Source organism: Capricornis sumatraensis, chromosome 9 (assembly GCF_032405125.1).
Source record: "Capricornis sumatraensis isolate serow.1 chromosome 9, serow.2, whole genome shotgun sequence".
Taxonomy (NCBI): Eukaryota; Metazoa; Chordata; class Mammalia; order Artiodactyla; family Bovidae; genus Capricornis; species Capricornis sumatraensis.
Window position 1 is genome coordinate 9,461,650 of NC_091077.1, and position 24,331 is coordinate 9,485,980.

General features: G+C 49.6%; 1 protein-coding gene across 1 annotated transcript; it reads right to left on the reverse strand.

Annotated features, from left to right (window-relative positions):
- Window positions 1-868: 868 nt before the first annotated feature.
- CYP4F22 (cytochrome P450 family 4 subfamily F member 22) lies at window positions 869-24,244 on the reverse strand. The gene is made up of 12 exons (XM_068979712.1): window positions 24,023-24,244; window positions 20,570-20,714; window positions 14,786-14,839; window positions 14,557-14,684; window positions 13,861-13,982; window positions 8,042-8,309; window positions 5,635-5,701; window positions 5,394-5,523; window positions 4,016-4,149; window positions 3,045-3,109; window positions 1,624-1,706; window positions 869-1,046 (listed from the first exon to the last, which is right to left on the reverse strand). Exons 1-12 carry the CDS (start codon window positions 24,242-24,244, stop codon window positions 869-871), a joined length of 1,596 nt encoding a protein of 531 aa, XP_068835813.1.
- Window positions 24,245-24,331: the final 87 nt, after the last annotated feature.

Consider the following 24,331-nt stretch of genomic DNA (forward strand, 5'->3'; position numbering starts at 1 on the left):
CCAGCCTCCTAGCCCACAACTTCCCAGCTGTCCAGGACCCCTCATTTCCTTGCTGGAATCCAGGTGTGAGGATCTGATCTGGCTAGGGAGTGGGTGACGGGAGCTGTCTGCACCTTTGCTTATATTCTACAAAATTCAGGACACTCGCCTAAGGGGTTTTGAGCAAGGGAAGAAGGAAGGGGCTTGAGAGGGAGAGTCTGGGCTTACAAGTCAACAACAAACATCCTGGGCTTGAGAGGGAGAGTCTGGGTTTACAACAAACATCCTGGGCTTGAGAGGGAGAGTCTGGGCTTACAAGTCAACAACAAACATCCTGGGCCCTGGGATGCAGCCTCGGGAGTTCATCCATGTGAGCTGGGGGCCTCAAGAAAGTGATGGTCAGGGTTCTGATCTCAGGCTCCAGTTTCCACGTCTTCAATTTAAAAGCGGCCGAGATCTGAGGTAGACTGGGCTCGTAGCCTAGAGGCCTGAGGTATCTAACCTTGGTCCTCAGAAGGTTCAGTTGGTGGGGCCTGAACATCGGAATCCGAGAGATGCTGGGGCGGGGCCTGAGCCCGAGGGAACGTGGCCAATCCTGGTTCTTCAAACAAGAGGGCGGAAACTGGCACTCAGGAGGGCGGGATCTCGACCTCGAGGGGCGGGATCAGACCCTCCAGAGGCGGGGCCTTGCCTTGAGTGGGTGTGACCTGCACCATCAGGCTGCTTAACGGTCCTCCAGGAGCAGAGCCTTCTGGGGGGCGTGGTCTATGCCCTCCTGCTCTTGGGGGCGGGGCCTGGTCCCTCGGGGGCGGGACCTAGGCCTCTCTGGGCGGGGCTTGGGCCCCCGGGATCCGCAGGGGCGCGCCGACCTTCAGGGGCGCGCCGACCTTCAGGCCCGCGGAGGCAGCGGCTCCACCTTGAGCCAGATGCCATTCTCCGTGCGCAGAATGAGCTCGGGCTTCCTCCGCACCTTGCGCGTTCGGTCCACGCTCAGGCGGAAGCGCAGTAGCGTCAGCGCCACAGCCACGCGCATCTCAGCCATGGCGAAGCTCTGTCCGATGCAGTTCCTGGTGGACGGAGGACAGGGGGCTCAGGCTCAGCCGCTGTGTGAGCGGGGTCCCTGGGATGGGGTGAAATGACCTCCCCCTTGGAGCCTCAGGGTTTCCTGGGTAGCTCAGATGGTAAAGAATCTGCCTGCAATGCGAGAGACCTGTGTTCGATCCCTGGGTTAGGAAGTTCCCCTGGAGGAGGGCATAGCAATCTACTCCAGTATTCTTGCCTGGAGAATCCCATGAACAGAGGAGCCTGGCGCGCTACAGTGCATGGGGTCGCAGAGAGTTGGACATGACTGAACGCCTAACACACACTGGGAGCCTCAACTCCCGGACAAAGGCATCATAGAGCCATTAAGAGCACGTGAGCCCAGAACTCAGGGCTTGGCACAGAGTAGACATCTGATACCCTGGATGATATCGTAGGGTCTGATTTGGGGGCTTCCTGATGTATTGAGGGCACGAAAAGGGTACCAGGTTGGTGGACAGGACACCCCCAGTGGTTTCTGCTCCTAACAGGCACATCCCTGACCTTCCACTGGCCTTGATGTTCCTCCTACACTTCACTTGGATTGGGGGAAATAAAAGTTACCTTGGTCCTGCAGAAAAGGGCACGTAAGCCAATGGGGAGCGCTGCTGTGGGTTGTCTGGATCAAAGCGATAGGGGTTGTACACCTAGGCAGAAGTAGATTGGGGGTGAGTTCTGGCTGTCCCAGCATGGTTCCCTCCCTCAGCCTGTGGGGGCCAGACCAGCTGGACTAAGAGGTCCAGCCACACCTGCCTCCCTTCCATTTCCCCCACAGGACCTTTGCACTGGCAGCTTCCTCCACACGGGACACAGTTTTCCCTGCTCCTCACGCTTTAAAGTGTGAACATTTTCAGTTTTAGCTCACCCATCTCTTCTTTAGTAAGGACTTTCCTCACTGTGTGAGCTAAACTGCTCTCCCCCAACTCAGGTCAGTTTTTGTTTCCTTTGTGTATGTATCACAGTTCAAAATGATCTTATTTATTTGCTTATTTTCCTCCTCCTCACTTCGCTGTCTGCTCTGTGAGGGCAAAGACAGAGTGCCCCAGAGGGCCCTCAGTGTCCCATACACAGTAGATGCTCAATAAAGGTATGTTGGGGTTTCCCTGGTAGTCTTGGACTCCAAAATTACTGCAGATGGTGACTGCAGCCTTGAGGTTAAAAGGTGCTTGCTCCTTGGAAGAAAAGCTATGACCAACCTAGACTATTAAAAAGCAGAGATATTACTTCACCAACAAAGGTCCATCTAGTCAAAGCTATGGTTTTTCCAGTAGTCGTGTATGGATGTGAGACTTGGACCATAAAGAAAGCTGAGCACTGAAGAACTGATGCTTTTGAACTGTGGTGTTGGAGAAAACTCTTGAGAGTCCCTTGGACTGCAAGGAGATCCAACCAATCAATCCTAAAAGAAATTAATCCTGAATATTCAAAGGACTGATGCTGAAGCTCCAACACTGTGGCCACCTGATGCAAAGAGCTGAGTCATAGAAAAGACCCCGATGCTGAGAAAGATTGAAGGCAGGAGGAGAAGGGGACGACAGAGGATGAGATGGTTGAATGGCATCACCGACTGGATAGACATGAGTTTGAGTATGCTCCAGGAGTTGATGATGGACAGGGAAGACTGGTGTGCTGCAGCCCATGGGGTCGCAAAAAGTCAGACACAACTGAGTGACTGAACTGAACCCTGGCGGTCCAGTGGTTAGGACTCTGCACTTCCACTGCAGGGAGCATAGGTTCATTCCCTGATCAGGAAACTCCCACATGCCACGCAGTGCAGTCAAAAACTTAAAAAAAAAAAAAAAAGATTTGTAGATATGATGAATTAACAATGAATGGGGGAATGAATGGTAAGTGAAGAGAAGAACTCAAGCCCTGCATTCAGCCCTACCATCTGGCTCCCTGGGGAGGAGGAGAGGGGAGGCCTTGCTGACCAAGGTCTTAGGAGGAAGAAGCTGAGAGAAGGGAGGGTTGGGGCAGGAGCTCACCTTGGAGTCAGGCCACACTTCAGGGTTATAGTGGGTCCCATAGATGCTAACCAGGCAGATGATTCCTGTGGGGAAGGGGAGGGTCAGTGGGGTCAGTGGAAATGAGGGAAACTAGGACCTCCTCTGGAGACCTATCCCTCCCCCGGTCTCTCCAGAGCCACACAATTCCCACAAGCCATCTGCCACTCTTTCCTGCCCATCCTTCCTTAAAAACTTTTGCTTCACCATCCACTGCCTTGCTTCTCCATTAGAGGTCCCCATAGCCTTCTTCCTAGCTGTCATCCTGGCCACACAGGGATCTTCCTCACACATCTGACATTGCTCCGCCACAGCTCAAATACCTCCCGTGGCTCCCTACTACCCTGAGGATCAAGTTCAAGTGCCTCAACTGTACATTCAACTTCTTTCACTATGTGTATTCTGAGGCTCTGCTCCATAAACATGTTCCCTCTTCCATTTCCCAAGGCTCACCTCTCATGTTCCCTCTTCCAGGCAGCCCTCCCTGCATTCCATGCCAGATACCGTCATTGCTTCTTATCTGGGGCTGCTCCAGTCCCTGTCCCTCCCTGTAGCCCATCCCTCACCCCATGTGACTGGGAACATCCATGCCCTGCTGTGTCTTCCCCAGACTGGCTGGTACTCAAGGCTTGGACCTGGGGATGAGGCTTCACTGCATGCCCAGCCTCACCCAGGACAGGACCTGGTCTCCAAGGGATATCTGGCAACAGAAAGAAGCCAACCCTTCTCTACCTGCACTGTCACAGAGCCCACGCCATCATACCTACTCCTTCCTTTCTGCTTGGATCCACCCACCTCTGCCTCCCCGATACACACACACAACTGGATCTCCCCACCAACCCCAGAAGCCACAGGCTATAAACTGCCTACAAGGATACCGCACCTGGGGCAGGCATGGCCAGACCCCCACGAGCGATAGAGCAAGCAGGCAACAGGGAACACAAAGGGGGCACCTTTGGGGATGATGCGTCCGTCTGGGAGCTTGATGTCCTCCGTGCAGCGGCGGGAGACCAGGGTCACAGGTGGGAACTGGCGGAGGCTCTCTTTGATGCACATAGTGGTGAAGGGCAGTTGGGTCAGGTCGTCCCTGGGGAATGTGGGACAGTGGGTGACTAGAGGCCAGGCCATGATGCCACCCCCTCCCCTAGAGACACACACACACGTGCAGAGGCTATTAGGAGCAACTGCAGGAAACCAGTCCAGGATTTCAGACTTCCCCCAACTTCCATTTGCAGTTATGCCCTGCACACACCTCTAATCCTCAACAGAAAAAATATCTGCCCCCTGACCAATCAGAGCAGCTCTAGCTGGATGTCTTTGAGCCCAGCATTAATTCTCTAACTGATGAATTGTGTGGAGGTCAGGGGGCACCCCTGCGGATGTGCCAGGACAAACAGAGCGACCTGGAGTAGCAACAGTTTACCAGCTTGAATGGATCAACTTCAGTATTTACAAACCCACACATCATCTCCTTATACTGCATTAATTTTTTTTCCTTTGGACTTTAGCGCCCAACATTAGATCAATTATAATTGTTCATGATCGAGATTGTCTTCTTTACACTAACAGGTTGTCTTTCAGAGAAATTTTATGCTGCTATCACGAAGGGCAAATGGCATGCCTGGTATAAAGAGATCCATAAATATAAACACCACTGGGAAAAGAGAAGAGAGGTGTTGAATTCTGGCTAGATACCACCTCCTGCCAATTCTCAGAGTCTGAGGCATCTTCTTCCTTCCTTAACAAGGCAGATTAGCAAGGATTAGCAAGGTGTAAAATGGCATCCATGTAAGATGGCATCGACTGAAAGTGTCTCCCTGAGTTCATAATCCAAATGACTGATAATGAGCCCAAAGGAACTTTCTAGTTGTTTGATGCTGCATAATGCTGGGTCATGTGCAGTATGTCTGCTGGTCTAAGGAGAATGAGGAGACATGTAGGACAGATCTGAATTCAAACCTGAGCTTGGAAACAAACCTATTCACCTCAGTGAAGCTCAGCAGCAGTAAGAGAAATATGCAGATGAGAGCAAAAAATATGTGCAGACAAGAGCAATAAAAAAATGCTTGCTGCAAACCACCGAGCTTAGGAACTCTTTGTTACACAGTATTCTTGCAACCTTTGCTGACTAAAACATTCCCAACTAAGAATTCCTGCACTATGAAGAATGCCTATGCATTACTGTCATCCCCATTTTACAGCTGAAGAAACTTAAATTCAAGAAGTTTAAGTGATTTGGCTAAGGTTAGTTAGACAGTAAGTGGTAGAGAGATGAATACTCAAGGCTCTAAACTCAACCTGCCCCCAATATCCCCAGGACCCAAGACTGACCACTCCAGTTCCTCCAGCTCCCGGCCTTTCATGACTTCCTGGATCTCTTCTCGGCACTTCTCCTGGTACTCTGGATACTTGGCCAAGTTGAACAGTACCCATGACAGCCCACTAGATGTTGTGTCATGACCTGTAGGCAGATGAGGAGCCTAGCTAGAGGCTGCCTGAAGGTAGCAGAGATGCTGTCCTCAGACAATGGGGCCCTTTTCCATCCTTCCCTAGCCTCACCCCACGTCCTCACCCTCAAACATGAAGGTGTCTGCCTCAGCTCGGATGTCCTCGTCTGAGAGTTCCTTTCCATCTTCATCCTGGAATGGGCAACAGACTGCTCAGCTCATTTTGTCTCACCCGCCACAGCCTAGGAGTTCTTCCTAGGACATGCCCTTTGGGACGTCCCTGTGGCCCAGTGGTTAAGAATATGCCTGCCAATGCAGGTGTCACGGGTTCAATCCCTGGTCCCAGAAGATCCCACATGCCGGGGAGCAGCTCAGCCTATGTACCACAACTACTGAGCCCACACGCCTAGAGCCCATGCTCTGCAACAAGAGATGCCACCACAATGAGAAGCCGACACACCCAAACGAAGAGTAACCCCTCGTTGCTGCAGCTCGAGAAAGCCCGAGCAGCAACAAAGACCTAGTACAGCCAAAAATAAATAAATAAAATTTTTAAAAAGATCTCACATGCTGCAACTAAGACCCAGCACAGCCAAATAAATGAACATATATTTTTTAAAGACACCCACCTCTTTCTGTTAAGCCAAGCTGCAGGGGAAAGGATTCCAGGTAGTTGTGTGTGTGTGTGTGTGTGTGTGTGTGTGTGTGTTAGTCACTCAGTCATGTCTTGACTCTTTGCCACCCCATGGACTGTAGTCTGCCAGGCTCCTCTGTCCATGGAATTTTCCAAGCAAAAATACTGGAGTGGGTTGCCATTCCCTTCTCCAGGGTATCTTCCTGACCCAGGGATTGAACCCAGGTCTTCTGCATTGCAGGCAGATTCTTTACCATCTGACCGTCAAGGGAAGCTCAAGCAGACAGAGGTATGCAACTTGTCCAAGAAAGAGGGAAAGAGAGCCAAAGGTGAGAGGAAGAAGGGAGTTTGCATTTCCTCGGCAGTTCCTATCACCAAGCATCTTGCCAGAAGCCTGACAAAATCCCATGATCAGATCTTATGATCGTCATGCTGTGAATGAGGAAACTGAGGCTCAGAGGGAAAACTAAGGTCAAATATGTATGAAGTGGTAGAGCTGGAACTAGCATCCAGGACCGTCTGAATCCAAAAGCCAGGCGCTGCTCAGAAACTCCACAGAAGCATCACAAACAGGTGACCACCCATCTCTGCAACTGTCATATTTCTTCAAGATCTTGTATTTCATCTTTGTTAGTGCCGTGGGCCGAATTGTGCCCCTCCCCTCCCCCACCCCAGAACCCAAGAGTTAAAATCCTAACCCCAAAATGTGACCTTATCTGGAGATAAGGCTTTTGCAGAGGTAATTAAGTTACAGTGAAGTCATTAGAGTGGGCCTTAATCCAGTGTGACCGGTGTCCTTATGAGAAGAGGAGATGAGGACAGACTCAGACAGAGGCGAGGCCATGAAGACACAGGTGAGGACAGCCAGCTGCAAGCCGAGGAGAGGGGCCTCGGGAGAAACCAGCACTGCCATCACTGTGATCTCAGAGCTCTAACCTCCAGACTGAGAAGACTGATTTCTTCCCTTTAACCTCCCAGTGCTGGGACTTCCCTGGTGGTCCATTGCATACAAATCTACCTGCCAGTTCAGGGGACAATTCAATCCCTGTTCCTGGAAGACCCCACATGCTCTGGATCAACTAAGCCTGTGCGGCAAAACTACTGAGCCCACGTGCTGCAACTACTGAAGGCCTCCCCTTAGAGTCTGTGCTCTGCAGCAAGAGAAGCCACCGCAAGGAGAAGCCTGCGCATGGCAATGAAGAGCAGCCCCTACTCGCCGCAACTAGAGAAAGCCCGCACACAGCAACAGAGATCAGCCAAAAAATAAGCAAATAAATAAACCACCCAGTGTCATGGTGCTTTTTTTTATGGCAAATCTGTGCTCAGTTGCTCAGTCATGTCCAACTCTTTGCAGCCCTATGGACTGTAGCCCACCAGCCTCCTCTGCCCATGGAATTTTCCAGGCAAGAATACTGGAGAGAGTATCTATTCCCTTCTCCAAGGGGTCTTCCCAACCCAGAGATCAAACCCGCGTCTCTTGCATCTCCTGCACTGGCAGGTGGATTCTTTACCTCCGCACCACCTGGGAAACCCCATTGCAGATCCAGCAAATGAATACAGTCTCACGTGTTCTACAGCTGCTTGCATTCTAGATCCACATTCTGTGTGTGCACTCAGTCACACCCGACTCTTTGCAACCCCATGGATTACAGCTGTCAGGCGCCTCTGTCCATGGGAGGGCCCAGGAAAGAATACTGGAGTGAGCTGCCATTTCCTTCTCCAGGGGATCTTCCTGACTCAGGAATCGATCCCGTGTCACTTGCATTTCCTGCACTGCAGGCAGGTGCTTTACCACTAATGCCTCCTGAGATCCACCTTAGTTCGGATTTTCCACAGTTGTGGCAACTCATGAGGAAGCTGTCCCAGGCAGGACTCCACCCTCCAGGGTCCCGTCTCACCTTGGCCAGGAGCAGCACATCAATGAAGTCCAAGGTTTTGCCCTGCTTGGCCTTAAACCAGGCTTCAGCCCCCTGTTGGCGTAGCGCCCGGCGCCGCTCTTGGATGACCTCTGTGGTGAAACCATGCACGGTGTTGCAGGCCTGCCGGAAGCGCCGTCCATCAGCCGTGCGGTAGTAGATGAAATCGAGATAGTGATGCAGGCGATACTGGCGCCGGACCACCAGGGCACTCAGTTCAATGATGGCCGAGATGTAATCGCTCATCTTCCTGCCAGGTAGAAAAAAGGACGTGAGCATAGGCCCTAAGACAAGCTTCCTCTCTCAACAGGCAGGTGACAGAGCTGTTGTTGTTGTTTAGTTGCTAAGTTGTGTCCGACTTTTTGTGACCCCATGGCTCATCTGTCCATGGGATTCTCTAGGCAAGAATACTGGAGTGGGTTGCCATTTCCTTCTCTGGGGGAATCTTCCCAACTTAGAGATTAAACCCATGTCTCCTGCATGGGCAGGCAGGTTCTTTACCACTGAGTCACCTGGGAAGCCCCCAGGTGACAAAGAGCAGCCCTGAATTAACTCTACTTTCTCATTTCCTTGTTTGTTTTGGCTGCACTAGGTCTTAAGCGCTGCATGCAGACTTTCTCTAATTGTGACAAGCAGGGAGCTACTCTTCATTGAAGTGCACAGGCTTCTCACTGTAGTGGCTTCTCCTGATACACAGAACAGGCTCTAGGCCCACCGGCTCAGTAGTTGTAGCACAGAGGCTTTGTTGCTCCAAGGCCTGTGGGGTCTTAATTTCCAGACCAGAGGTTGAACCCCTGCATTGGCAGGTGGACTCTTAACCTCTGGACCTCCAGAAAAGTCCATTTCCTTGTATTCTAGATGTTCTTCCATCTGGAGCCTCACTGACTGGACAGATACCACCCCTCTCAGGACTAGCTGTTTCTTAGAGGCAGCAAATGACTCCCCCAGGAGCATGCCCTTCTTTTGCAAACTAACCAATCCAGAGTCCATACTCCAAACATTATTGGGCTGAGCCACTATATACCCCTACCTTAATTATCCCAGGGCCAAGCACTGGATAACTTGGGGCACCTCTCTGCCCCAGAGCCAGCTGAAATTATTCAAAGTTAGCCAACCCTAGGAGTTGCCTGGTGGTTCGGTGGTTAAGAATTTGCCTGCCAATGCAGGGGACACAGGTTGGATTCCCCGGTCCAGGAACTAAGATCCTACATGCCTCAGGGCAACTAAGGGCATGTGCCTCAACTACTGAAGCCTGCTGTCGGGAGCCTGTGAGCTGCAACAAGAAAACACACTATCACAAGAAAACCCACCTGAATAAGAAGCCCACACACCACAGCAACTAGAGAGTGGCTTCTGCTCACAGCAACTAGAGAAAGCCCACACGCAGTAACCAAGAGCCCACATCAAAGGCTCATCTCACCTATAAACAAACTTTTTTAAAAACTTAAAAAAGAAAAACTACCCAGTCCTAAGGCTGCATACCCTGCCTTTCTCATTGCTTCCCGTAGAAGACCCCCTGAAAATGTTCCTGCCATGCCCCTCCTGGTGCTTCTCCAGGTAGCCTTGTGTCTTGTGGCATACCCCACCCACCCCCATCTTGGAAATGGGAAGTAACAAACTATCTTTTCAATGGCAATTGCTTCCTCATCTGTAGTCCTCACCATAACCTGAATAAAACTAAATTCCAGGTACATTTTAAAACAGGCCCAAAGAGAGATGAGGACTTCCATATAAAGAAAGCATCACTAAATTACTACAACCCACAGTGCGGGAGTAAATATTTGCAAATCATGTATCTGATGAGGAGCTTGTATCTAAACTATGCAAAGCACTCTTCAAAGTCAATAATAAGGACTTCCCTGTGGTCTCATGGCTAAGACTCTGCCCTCCCATTGCAGGAGGCTCAGGTTTGATTTCTGGTTGGGGACCTAGATCCCACGTGACTAAGAGCTCACATGTGACGACTAAAAGGTTCTGCACACCGCAACGAAGACCAAGGATCCTGCATGCTGCAACTAAGACCTGCCACAGCCAAACAGATAAATACAAGCTCAGCAATAAAAAAGACAAGCAACCCAACTTTAAAATGGGCAAGGAATATGAAAGGACATTTCTCCAAAGAAGACATACACCTGGCCCATAAGCACATGAAAAGATGCTTCACAGTATTAGCCACTATTGTTGTTTTCAGTTGATAAGTTGTGTCTGACTCTTTGTGACCCTATGGACTGCAGCACGCCAGGCTTTCCTGTCTCCTGGAGTCTGCTCAAATTCATGTCCATTGAGTTGGTCATGCTATCTAACCATTAGGGAAATTAACCATTATCCATTCAGTTCAGTTCAGTTCAGTCGCTCAGTTGTGTCCAACTCTTTGAGACCCCATGAACCGCAGCACGCCAGGCCTCCCTGTCCATCACCAACTCCCTGAGTCCACCCAAATCCATGTCCATCAAGTCGGTGATGCCATCCAATCATCTCATCCTCTGTTGTCCCGTTCTCCTCCTGTTCTCAATCATTCCCAGCATCAGGGTCCTTTCAAATGAGTCAGCTCTTCGCATCAGGTGGCCAAAGTATCGGAGTTTCAGCTTCAACATCAGTCCTTCCAATGAACACCCAGGACAGGTCTCCTTTAGGATGGACTGGTTGGATCTCCTTGTAGTCCAAGGGACTCTCAAGAGTCTTCTCCAACACATTATCCATTAGGGAAATGCAAATAAAAACTATAATGTAATACCACTTAACCCAACTAGGATGGCAATAATAAAAATGATAGATAATAACAAGTGTTGCTGAGGGTGTAGAGAGACTGGAGCCTGCACATACGGCTGGTAGGAATGTAAAATGCCACAACCAATTTTTGGGAAAAGTTGCCAATATCTGCTGGATCATGGAGAAAGCAAGAGAGTTCCAGAAAAACATCTATTTCTGCCTTATTGACTATGCCAAAGCCTTTGACTGTGTGGATCACATTAAACTGTGGAAAATTCTGAAAGACCACCTGACCTGCCTCTTGAGAAATCTGTATGCAGGTCAGAAAGCAACAGTTAGAACTGGACATGGAACAACAGACTGGTTCCAAATAGGAAAAGGAGTACGTCAAGGCTGTATATTGTCACCCTGCTTATTTAACTTATATGCAGAGTACATCATGAGAAACGCTGGACTGGAAGGAACACAAGCGGGAATCAAGATTGCCGGGAGAAATATCAATAACCTCAGATATGCAGATGACACCACCCTTATGGCAGAGAGCAAAGAGGAACTAAAAAGCCTCTTGATGAAAGTGAAAGAGGAGAGTGAAAAAGTTGGCTTAAAGCTCAACATTCAGAAAACGAAGATCATGGCATCTGGTCCCATCACTTCATGGGAAATAGATGGGGAAACAGTGGAAACAGTGTCAGACTTTATTTTTGGGGGCTCCAAAATCACTGTAGATGGTGACTGCAGCCATGAAATTAAAAGACGCTTACTCCTTGGAAGAAAAGTTATGACCAACCTAAACAGCTTATTCAAAAGCAGAGACATTACTTTGCTGACTAAGGTCTGTCTAATGAAGGCTATGGTTTTTTGGGTAGTCATGTATGGATATGAGAGTTGGACTGTGAAGAAGGCTGAGTGCCAAAGAATTGATACTTTTGAACTGTGGTGTTGGAGAAGACTCTTGAGAGTCCCTTGGACTGCAAGGAGATCCAAACAGTCCATTCTGAAGGAGATCAGTCCTGGGATCTCTTTGGAGGGAATGATGCTAAAGCTGAAACTCCAATACTTTGGCCACCTCATGCGAAGAGTTGACTCACTGGAAAAGACTTCGATGCTGGGAGGGATTGGGGGCGGGAGAAGAAGGGGACGACCGAGGATGAGATGGCTGGATGGCATCACTGACTCGATGGACGTGAGTCTGAGTGAACTCCGGGAGTTGGTGATGGACAGGGAGGCCTGGCATGCTGCGATTCATGGGGTCGCAAAGAGTCGGACACGACTGAGCGACTGAACTGAACTGAACTGAACTAGGCAGTTCCAAAAAAGATTAAACAAAGAATTATCATAAAGACCGATGATTCTATGATTAGATATGTACCCAAGAGAATTTAAAATGTTCACACAGAAACCTGAACACAAATGTTTATAGCAGCATTGTTCATAATTGCCCCCAAAATGGAAATAACCCTGTCTTTCAACAGATGCTTGGATAAGCAAAACTGGGTATTATATGGTAATACCATTTAACTTCTCGGTCATGTCCAACTCTTTGCAACCCCATGGACTACACCACACCAGGCTTCTCTGTCCGTGGGAATGTTAGAGTGGGTTAACATTTCCTTCTCCAGAGGATCTTCCTGACCCAGAAATTAAATCCACGTCTCCTATATTTCCTCCACTGAAGACGGATTCTTTACAGCTGAGCCACATTATATGGTAAATGAAATGTTTTTCAACAATTTTTAAAATTAATTCTTGATAATTCAACTACAACATGGGTGAATCTGGAAACAATATATTAAAACCAGACATGAAATTCTGTATCTATGTGAACTTTATGGAAATCTACATGAAATTTCAATAAAAGACAAATCTACAGAGACATAAGGAAGATCAGTAATTGCCTAGATCTGGAGGGCAAGTGGGAAGTGGGGGATCAAAGAATAATACAGTGATACAGGGTTTCTTCTCAGTGAAAATATTCTAAAATCAATTATGGTGAGGGGCGCACAATTCTATGAACAGACTAAAAGCCACTGGTTATATAATTTGAACAGGTGAATTGTGGGGTATATCAACTACATCTCGGTAGAGTAGTTATTTTGAAAAAAAGAAAAATGAAACCTCAAGGGGCCAGAGCTGCCAAGAGCTGTCCTTAGTTCTTAAGTGTGCTTGTCGTCTTCATGCCTTTATCACCAGCTGCCATTTTCTTGCTTATTTGTTCCTGGTTACTGCCCCTCTTCCCACTAAAATGTAAGTTCCTTGTCTGTGTTGCTGACCACCGTGTTCTACTCTAGAGTTGGGGCATAGCAGGCACTCAATGTATATATTTTTGGATCAACTGATGAATTAATTATGAAGGCCATCTCCACCTTACCTAACTGAAACAATACCGCTACAAGGCCCAGAGTAACAGAGTCAGCAGCTCATTGTTGAGGACCTACTATGTGCTATAAACTTGGCAGTCATTATGTCCCGTATTCCCTATATCCCTACTTAGACTAGAAGCTCCAAGGAACCAGGACTGAGTGCTCACCACCATATCCCCCATAGCTAACATAGTGCCAGGCACGTAGTAGGTGCACAACAAACATTTGATGAATGAATGAATGAACAGGGCAATGGATATTTTACTTATTCACTCAACAAATATCCACTTATCACCTACTGTGTGCCAGGGCAGTGCTACATCATTCTAACCTTTAAGTATGTCTCAGATCAGGGACTGTCATTCTTATTTTACAAACAAAAAACTGAGGCTCAGAAGGTGTGGGGAGGGACTCTTTCCAAAGACCACATACTTTCCATGGAAGAATAAATTAAACTTAGCACTCACTGAGCATCTACCGTGTGCCAAGCCATTGACCCATATTATCTCATTTAATTCCCCTACGACGACTATGAGGACCAGGAGGAGATGTGCATTTGGGGGCTAAGGAAGCAGGCTGAGAGGTGATGTCAGTTTCCCATAACCACACAGCCTGTCAGTGGCAGAGCACCAACAGCCCAGGAGTGCCTATCGGCTAAGCGTTTTCTCTCTCCTCTCATCACCTTGCCCCTGCAGCAGCTGGCGCTATGTTCCCTAGGGAGGCCATACTCACTCCTGGCAGTTGCTGTTGTAGCTGAAGACACATTTCTGAAGACAGTCCAGGGTCATGAGGCTGACATGCTCACACATGTCAAGGGAGACCTCTGAGCCCCCTGCCAGGCACCGCCATTTAGCCTGGAAGACAAAGACACGTGACAAATGGGCATGGAGACCGCAGAGTTTCAGCCAGGTGGACAATAACCCAGTTGCAAGCTCACTACAAGCCCACTTCATAAGTAGAGGAAGTGAGGGCTTTCCTGGTGGTTCAGTGGTAAAGAATCGGCCTGCCGATGCAGGAGATATGGGTTCAATCTCTGGCCCAGGAAGATCCCACATGCCTCAGAGAAACGAAGTCTGTGCACCACAACTATTGAGCCTGTGCTCTAGAGGTCGGACGCGCAACTACTGAGCCCACGTGCCACGATTACCGAAGCCCACAGAGCCTGTCCTCGGAAACAAGAAGCCCCCACCGTGAGGAGCCCACGCACTGCAACTAGAGAATAGCCCTGTTCTCCACAAGCAGAGAAGAGCCCAGGCAGCAGTGAAGACCCAGTACAGCCAAAAATAGGTAAATAGTTTGTTTTAAAAAAAAAAAAGGAAGTAAGGCTTCCGGACGTAGGCTTCCTGACATCACAGGACTTGCCACGAGCTGGAGTCTGGACCAGCCCCACTTCCAGATACCCTCTTCCCGAGAAGCCTTGGGACTCACGTGCATGGTGTCAGCGCACTGGTTGAAGATCTTCATGTAGGGCTTCAGGATGTCGAAGTGGAAGGCAGGCGTCAGCAGGCGGCGGTGCCGGCTCCACTTGTCACCTCTGCTGAGCAGCAGCCCATCTCCTATGCCCAGGAGACCGGGTTAAGGACCTCTCCAGGAAACCTCACGCCCCGCCTCCTCTTCCCTGAAGCCCCAGCTCCAGCCTACCCAGTCCCGAGCTCACCCAGCCAAGGTTTCAGGAAGCCATAGAAAAGGTCATCCTTAGGGGCAACGGCAGCTGTGGGGAGAGAAGAGGTGACGATGCCTCAAAACAAGGTTCTGACACTTGACCTCTGCTTACGACCTCCTTGGGCCCCTCCACTCTGGGCTCTCACCTCCCACTTCACCCCTCCAGTCTAATCCTCCACACCTGCCCCAGGGAGATTCTTATAACACCCTGATCTGAACATGAGCCTCCCCTGCTCAAACACCTCCCATGGCTCCCTATTGCCCTTGTAAAACATTTCAAGCTCAGGCTAGCACTGAAAGCCCAGCCCCATCTGGCTGCCATATTCCTCTCTCTTTCATCCTTCAGCAAATGCCAAATAACCCCACATGCTGACCCCAACTTCCAAACTTTTGCCCAGACTGTGCACTCTCTCCAGCATGGCTTTCTTCACCTGACTCTTCCCCTAATTCACCCCTTCTTTTCTGCCAACTCAGGCCATCTGAACCATACCTCCTGTGCTCCCAGCCTCCAGCCTCTCCCTTTCGAGTCTGCCCTGCACCCTAGATCCAGGAGGATCTTATCTGCCTCTCGATCTGACCATGTCCCTTCCCGCCCACACACCTGTCAGTCTCAAACACAGCTGCTCAGCCCATTTCCAGTGCTCTGAATGACCTATCCCAGTCCACACCACTCTCAGAATACCTCTGCCCTCCACCTCAACCATCCCTCAGCCCACACACACTCAACTTGCTAACGTCATGGAACTTTTCTCAGCTTCTTGAAAAGCTATGTTCTCTCTCAGTTCTGAGTCTTTCCACCAGGCACCCTCTGTCTCAAAAACTCTTTCCTCGTTCTTCCGGTCTCCACTTGGATGCCATTCCCTCTCCCATCAGTCACTCTGGATGAGGGGAGGGATCTTGTTGATCACTAATATATTGGTGCTAAATAAATTTTTACTGTATGAAGGAATTAGCCAATTAAAGGATGAATGAATGAAAACTATCAATGGTTGGATGGATGAATGGATGGATCATTGGATGGATGAGTGGAAGGATGGGTGGATGGAGTGAGTGAATTCCTTTTCTATGTGCTAAATAGAATTGGGACAGAATGGGCAGGGTGCAGGAAGGAAGTACCTGAAACTCAAGTGATGTCACTTTTACCTGAGATATTACTCAGCCACCTACACACACATTCCCTAGGAATTGGCCAATTGTATGCACAACCACCTGTCCACTCATTCTCCCATTCAACACACCTCTTCCACCACCCTTTTGTGCCCAACCCATGATGAGCGATGCTGAGGACCCAGAGATGGCTCAGCTCCACGCCCTGCCTGGTGGAGCTCTGGGTGTGGTAGAAAAGGGAAGCAGAGGCACGCCACGTAACTAGCAAGCAGGTAGAATGTATGCCAAGAGCAGAGGGAGGCACAAAGAAAGGGCTACTCGAAGTCAAGGCAGACTTCTGGGAAGAGGCAGCTTTGGAGGGGGAGGTGGAAGTCTCGTCTCTCCTCTCTGGGCTCTGGGCTCCAGGCTAGGCCCTTTAGAGCTCTTTCTGACACATGAACCTGTATAATGGCCGTCCTGCTCAAACACCTCCCATGGCTTCCTAACACCCCCAGGATAAAACACAAGCTCCTTCACTTTGTACACTGGTGCTCTGAGTCCCACTCCTGTCTCATTTCCTACTTCTCCCCACACATCATCTTCACTCCAGACACCCCAAGTCACCTGAGTTTCCCTGACACTTTCACACATCTGCACTTTCGCACTTGGGACCCTCTACCTGGGACCTCTCATCAGGCAAACTCCTATGCATCCTTCAATGCCCACTTTCACTGATGCCTCCTCCAGGAAGCCTTCTCCAGACCTTCTCCCCACTGAACCCTTGCTCTGCCATCCTCAGATCCTTCCTCAAATCCAGCCCTGACCACTTGATGCCAGAGGGGCTGTGTCCAGTTTGCCCCTCCCATCACTTTTCCCTCCAGCAACAAGGAGATGGTAACATCTACCCTGGAGGAGGTCATATAAGAAAAGCTCTCCCAAGGTGCCCAGTAGGAAGCTGCATATTACTGTGGTTGAGACTTCAGCCTCTGGGATGGCCACAAATCCGGTGGCCGGTTCAAATCCCAGGACTACCACTGACTGGCTGTGTAAACTTGGGCAAGAAAATAGAGCAGTCCTGCCTGCCTCGTGGCAACCCTACAAAAACTCAAGGAATTAGTGCTCCTGGCACTCAGTAGGTACTCATTAAATATTTCTGCATATAAATGAATTAACCAACTGTTGGCTACTTTTCATGGAGGAGGAAATGGCACCCCACTCCAGTATTCCTGCCTGGGAAATCCCACGGACAGACGAGCCTGGTGGGCTACAGTCTATGGGGTCTTAAAGAGTCGGACGTGACTGAAGCAACTTAGCATACGTGGCTGTTTTTACTGTGTGTGTGTGCTCAGTTGCTCAGTTATGTCCGACTCTTTGCAACTCCATGGACATAGCCTGCCAGGCTCCTCTGTCCCTGAGATTTCCCAGGCAAGAATACTGGAGTGGGTTGCCATTTCCTCCCTCAGGGTACCTTTCTGATCTAGGGTTTGAACCCATGTCTCCTGTGTCTTCACATTGGCAGGTGGATTCTTTACCACTGAACCACCTGGGGTACTACTGTGATCATAATTATTGCACAGTGGTATCAAGAATTTGTGAGATGAAAAATCTCAGTCCCCAGCTCATAGGAGGACCCTGATAGGGAAAAATGAATGCATAGGAACCATGGAAAACAGTTTGGTGGCTCCCTGAAAAGTTAAACATAGAATTCCCATAAGCATACATGCGTGCTTCATCATGTCTGATTCTTTGCGACCCCATGGTCTGCAACCCCCCTGGCTCCTCTGTCCATGGGATTTTCAGCCAAGAATACTGGAGTGGGTTGCCACTTCCTTCTCCAGGGGATCTTCCTGACCTGGGGATTAAACTCGTATCTCCTGTGTCTCCTGCATTGGCAGGTGGATTCTCCACTGAGCCACCTGGAAAGCCCCATATGACCCCACAATTCTACAACTAGGTATCTGCCCAAGGGAAATGAAAACATATGTCTAAAACTTGTACACATATGTTCATAGCACCCTTATTCATAACAGTCAAAAGGCAGAACAACCCAGATGTTTATCAGCAGATGAATGGATAAACAAATGTGGTATATCCATATATCCATAAATGAAATATTACTCAGCCTTAAAAAAGGAATGAAGTCTTAGTCATTGCTACCATGTGGCTGAACCTCAAAAACATTATTCAGCATAAAAGAAGTCAGTTACAAAAGACCGCATGTTGTATAACTCCTTTCTTATGGTATGTCCAGAAAAGAAAATCCATGGGGATAGAAAGTATGTACCAGTGGCCAAAAAGAGAAAGGAATGAGAGATGACAACTTCATGGCTATGGGGTGTTTTATGGGGTGATGAAAAGGTTTTGAAACTAGGGAGGGTGGATGGTTGCACAACTATGAACACACTAAATACCTTCCACTTTAAAGTAAGTAATTATACAGTATGTGATTTCAGCTCAATTTTAGAAATGAGTATATAAAAACAAAGCTACAATTATATGGCTATATATCCTGCTTTGTTATTCTAGAAAGCATTTTTCCTACCTTCTCTATCACAAACATCTCTTGGAAGATAAAGAAACAGAGGTTCAAGGAGGAGCCATGCCTTTCCCAGAGTCCATCAGGTGTGGTTTTAAGACCAGAAGAGCAAGCCCCTCTCCACCCTACCAGATGTGGTCCCTAGACATTGGCATCTAAGACTTGGGGCCAGGCCTGTCTAATATGAGATAGGCAGGCACAGAGGGGCCCAGACACCCTGGGGCCAGGAGCCCTGACTCCAGGCTGCTTCTCCTGACTCACAGCCCCTCCCTCCCTGAGATGCAGTCTCCCATCTGGCTCCTCCTGTTGGGGAGGCAAAGGATTTCCTGCCAGTCCTGAGAGGCGAGAAGCGAGAGGAAGGGAAAAGACCTGAGCATCGGCTAAAGTGCTAAGCTTAATTTTTCCTTTGTTTCCTTTTGGCTGCTCTCCACTGCATGTGGAAACTTTCTTCCCTGACTGGGGATTGAAGCCACGCCCCCTGCATCGGAGGGTGGAGTCTTAACCGCTGGACCTCTGGGAAAGTCCCATAAAGTGCTAAGCTTATGATGGGGGCTCTACTTCCTGGTCTATTTGCGGGGGCGGGGGGGGGGGGGGTCTCACAATCATGCAGGATGACCTTCAGAAAACAGATGCTCTGAGTTGATAGGGAGAGGGAGTGGGAAAGAAAGGGGAAGAAAAAGATTTAAAAGGCAGATTCATGTTGATCTATGGCAGAAACCAACACAATATTATAAAGCAATTATCCTCCAATTAAGATAAAACTTTTTAAAGGCAGAAGAGAAGAAAGCCTTATTTAGGACCTACACAACACTATCTTACTGAGTCTTCACAGCTGCCCCATTTAATAGATCAGAAGCTGAAGTCCTGAGAAGCTACATAAATCACTGGGTCACACAGCACATGCGTGCACCAGCCTGGATTCAAACCCAACCCACCCAAGTCCTGGTCCAGGCCTCCTTTCCACAACTTGGTGTCCAACCCTTGGAAGTGTCATTGCCCCCCCGCCCCGTAGAGTCTGGGTTTCCCTCTTTGTTCTATGGGGATGGTTATTCCCCTACAAGAGGCTTCTCCGGTGGCACAGTGGTAAATAACCCACCCGCCAATGGGAGATGTGGGTTCAACCCCTGGAAGAGGAGATGGCAACCCACTCCAGTATCCTTGCCTGGGAAACCCCATGGACAGAGGACCCTGGTGGGCTACAGTCCATGGGGTTGCAAAGAGTCAGACACGACTGAGCAACTGAGCGCACTCCCTCACACATGCAACAGTGGGGGACCCGGAAGCAGGAGAAGGGCAGAGCTGAGAAGAACAGAATGACAGCCCCTTTCGCCTTCGTGGCCCCGGGGGCCACCTTGAAGGTGGTCTCCAGAAGTGTGTTTGCAGAGGCCAAAGCTGAAGCCAGAGGGCTTAAAATTCCTGGAGCTCTTTATTTCCCATCCCTCCTCTCTCAAACATCCCCTGATGCCTCTGGAGATGCCCAGGTACATGCGGGGCCACCTTGGGGGCCTAGAGACTCACTTATGAGGAAGATACAATGCTGGACACAGATAACTCAGCCCTAAATGGTTAGGAGTGAGAACGGAAGAGTTCAGAGGAAAGAGCTGTGGTCTGTGTGGGGAATCAAGGGAGGTTTCCAGGAGGAGGGGGTTATTCGAGCTGCATGATGAAGGCTGAGCAAGAGCTCCCCAGGAACACTTGGGAATCCTAACCCTGGGATGGATGTGGAATGCAGAAGGGAGAGGCAATCTTTCTACATTTCCCTCTCCACCAGTCAGCCTAGGTTAACCGAACAGGCTGCAGATTTGGATAGCCGCAGTGGGAGTGTCAGAATCCAAGTGATGGGAGTGCCATGGCTTAAAATTAAGCAACAACCATTTAACAAAAGCTTGGGCAAAACAACTGCCTATCTGAACATGTTTGTTCTGACCCTGAGAAATAAACAGCCTGTCAAAGTTCCTGGGACTTTTAGATATTGTCGCCTCTTTTCCCTTGCTGTCTTCATAATCTGTGTTGCTGAGTCAGCTCTGGTAAACTCCTATTCATACTTCAAAGCCCTGCTCAAATGGCCTTTCCTCTGGATAGCCCACCTGCTTAGAAACCCAGGTATGCCGTGGGAGTTGAGGGTTTACTCATCAATCAGAGGCCCAGCACACCTACCTGAGGCGCCCACCAGGGGCTTGATGTAGTCAGGGTGCACCAGAACCACGAGTGGCAGGACGGGCCCTAGCCACACGAGGACCACGTGGTGCATGTTGTCCAGCACCTTCTTCTCATCTTGGAGGCCTCTCTCATTTGGGAGATACTGCAGGTGGTGGTACAGAAAGGTAGTGAGATGGTTCCCAGCCCTGGTTTCCCTTGGCCCTCCCCTCCTACCACTTCCTCTGCCCTCAAAAGAAGCCAGGAAGGGCTGTGTGATTGTAAGCAGTCAGCTGCACCCCAGTGAGCCTCCATTCCCTCAGCTGAAAACCGGGGCGGGGGGAATCAACTCCCCTTCTGAGGACAATTGAGACAATTTATGAAACAGCAACACGAAAGAGTCCTAGCACAGGGCTTGACACACGGCTGGTGCTCCAGAAATAAAAGCAGTAACAGCAAACACAATAACGCTAATGATTAGCATTTATCGAGTATTTCTGTTTGTGATAAAATATTACTGGCATTGTTCTAACACATACACATGCCTTGCAGTGTTGGGCACTGCCATGGGCATTTTTCATATATTCATATGTTCAACCCACACAAAAACCCTATGATGTAGTTGCTACTATTTCCCCCATTTTACTTTACTCAGTAGGGTCAAATGACTAGTGTCAAGTTACAGGTGAGTAAGGGATTGTCTTCGTGTGGGCTCCCCTAGAAGCAGAAAGACAAGGGTTCTAGAGCAAGCAGTTTACTTGGGAGGGTAATCCCCCAGAACATGGGTGAGGAGAGGGGGAGTGAGATAGACAGAAAAGGCAGCCAGTAAAGAGTCATCAAGGGAATTATCCCCATGGGCAACTGGGGCTCATTCCCACTAGGGACCTCTGGGGGGACATCCGTCTCAGGGTCAACCCACCAACCATTTGAGGGTGAGGGGGCAGGGATGCTTTTATACCAGCTCCTTTAGTCTCATAGTCACCGACTGAGGGCTATCCTGGGGCATTAATTCACAAGCTAACAATCCACCCGGGCAGAGTGGGTTACAGCTAGAGAAAGGCCTAGAACTCAGGCAAGTCAGCCCCTTGCAGCCAGAAATGGGCAGAGAAATGTGAACAGACAGTGGCGTCACCTGCCACAGTGGTGAAGGCAGGATTTGAACCCAGGCCCCCCAAGCTCCAAAACACCTGCTCTTAACCAACATGCTCTATGAGGCAGAGCTCTTCAGGCTCAGTATCAGGTGGATCTGAGCTCAAACCCATCCTCAGCAGCTGTGTGACCTTGGGCAAGTCACTGGACCTTTTTGATTCTCAAAGATCAAATCCAAAATGTTGGACAGGTCCATCCCTATTTCATAAGCTATGAGAACTGGGAGAGCTCAAATACAAAAGACCTAACCCAGTGCCTGGTGAATGACAGGGTCCAGAAATTGAAGAATGAATCAATGAATGACTCTTCTCTGGTTTCTGCCTCTCCTTCTGGATCAAGTTCAGCCCTGAGCCTGTCCACACCCAAGGGAGACTATGGCATCATCCAGATCGCTCGGCCCCAGGATGGGCCCATGGGATCGAGGCTGAACTTCAGAGCTGGCCCTGGCCTACCACCTGTGGCAGGAGGGCCTGGCCGCCACTTTCAGCACCACCAGCATGCCGGAGGGCTTCCTGGAGTAAGGCTGGATATGGGGCATGGCGAATGAGCAGAAGTTCACCTGACAGGAAAAGATATTCTGGGCAGAGGGCAGTTTCGGCAAAGGTCATGGAGATGGGAAGTCAGAGCTTGTTCATGGAGCAGAAAGTCATTCTATGAGACCAGAGGGAGACAGCGGAACAGGTGAGGAGGGTGAGGGTTAGAGTCTAAAGGGACTTGAGCTCCAGCTGAGGAGTTAGGAGTTTCTCAGGACAGCAGTGGGGAGCCTTGGAGGGTGTGTGAGCAGGGAAGGAACACGGTGCGATTCAAGAATCTTTCTGGAGCCTGGATGAGGCATGAACCAGAAGGGTGAGAATGAAGGCAGGAGCCCGGGAAGGAGTCTGGACCATGGAACAGCAGAAGAGGGGAAAGGAGGCCTGAGCAGGGCTCGGAGAACAGAAGAGAGGGAGATGATTCAGGTACAAAGAGGCAAAACTTGGTGAGTGCTGGCTCCAGGAAGGTAACTCCCAAAACTGAGCAAAATGAATGTATTTTGCACTATTGAATGGACATGTGTTTCCTCCTTCCTTCTCCTGAGACACTCACTCCAAGCAGTATCTAAAAGACATCTAGAATCACTTGTTCCTTTCAGTCTCTGCAGGACCCCGGGGTGAAGTGCAGACACCCACCTCTGTGGAGCAGGCCCAGCACCAAGCATGCCACAGAAACAACTTCAAGAATCATTGGAACACTCTCACGGGGTTATCAGGGATGATCCTATTTCCACAATGCAGATGAAGTACAGGGAGGAGAAGAAGCTTCTCAAGGTCACACAGGCAGCTCATGGTCAAGACAGGCAAGTCCATGCTGATGACCACAGCCCCAAACTGCCTCCCCAAAGTCCTCCAAGTTCAGCATAAGGCTTTAACTCGGAAGGTCTCCACAACTGTCCCTCAGCTTCATTTAGGGCTAGAAGGGGAACCAGGTGAGTCCAGCAGGGAAATAGGGGCTGGACTCTGGGGCCCCCCACAGTCTCGGCACCCTCAGGGATCTGAATTTCTCTCTTACAACCTCTGAAGCCTATTTAGAAAAGTCCAGCCTTTCTCATCCAGAAGACAGACGGGCAAGGGTAGAGAGCTAAGATCAGGTGTGCTGGGACCAGACAGCGTGGGTTTGAACCCAGACTCTGCCACTTACGAGCTGTGTGGCCGAGGGCCAGCTACTCAACCTAACCTCTCTGTGCCACAGTATTCTCCAGAAGAAAAAAAAAAAAAAAAAGGAGATAGTTGCTGGACCTACCTTCTAGAACTGTCAAGAGGACTAAATGAGTAAATATTTATAAAGTGCCTGAACTAATACTCAGAATATATATGTGAAATAAGAAAATATTTATATTTAAAAAAAAAAGAAACTCCATATTGGATGATTTTTTAAAAAAAAAGAAAAGAAAGAAAAAGGCTGAAATCCTCACCTGGGACCACAGCATTATAGAGGATGAGAGAGTTTGTGAAACCACACTGGGGGACAGGTGAAGCAATGAAATCTACAAGGATACCTCCCACTCTCCCTCCCTTGGGATTTCATAAGCACTGGTGCCTGTTGCTATAGCAATAGCCCGGAATTATAGAGAGAACCTTAGAGTCAGCTCTGCCTCGTCAAAGCTGTGCGACCTTGGGTAAACTGCTTGCCCTCTCTGAACCTCAGTCTCACTCAGATCCTGTAAAATGGGTCTGTTCATGGCTACAACCAGATTCTTGAGGGGATAAGGGAAGCCAGCAGAGCCATCATCCTTACTGAATACCTGTACCTGCCCTGGCCCGCCCGGCCCACCTGTCCAGCCACACCCACCATGCCCAGGTGGCCCAGCAGCCAGTTGCGCCGGGGTGGCTGGGGGAAGCAGCGTAGTCGGCGGCAGGTGATATAGAAACCCCAGCAGAGCCTCAGGAACTGCAGCAGCAGACGGAAGAGGAAGAAGAGCAGGGTGAGAAGGAGCCCGGACACAGCATACAAACGGAACGCCGTCTTCTCCAACCCCAGGAGGTGCAGCAGTTGCTCTGTGATGGGCAGCATCCTGCGGGGGGACACATGGGATGGGGGTCAGTGAAAGTGGGAACCACCCTCCGGCCATGGGTGCGCCATACACACCCTGTGGAGGTG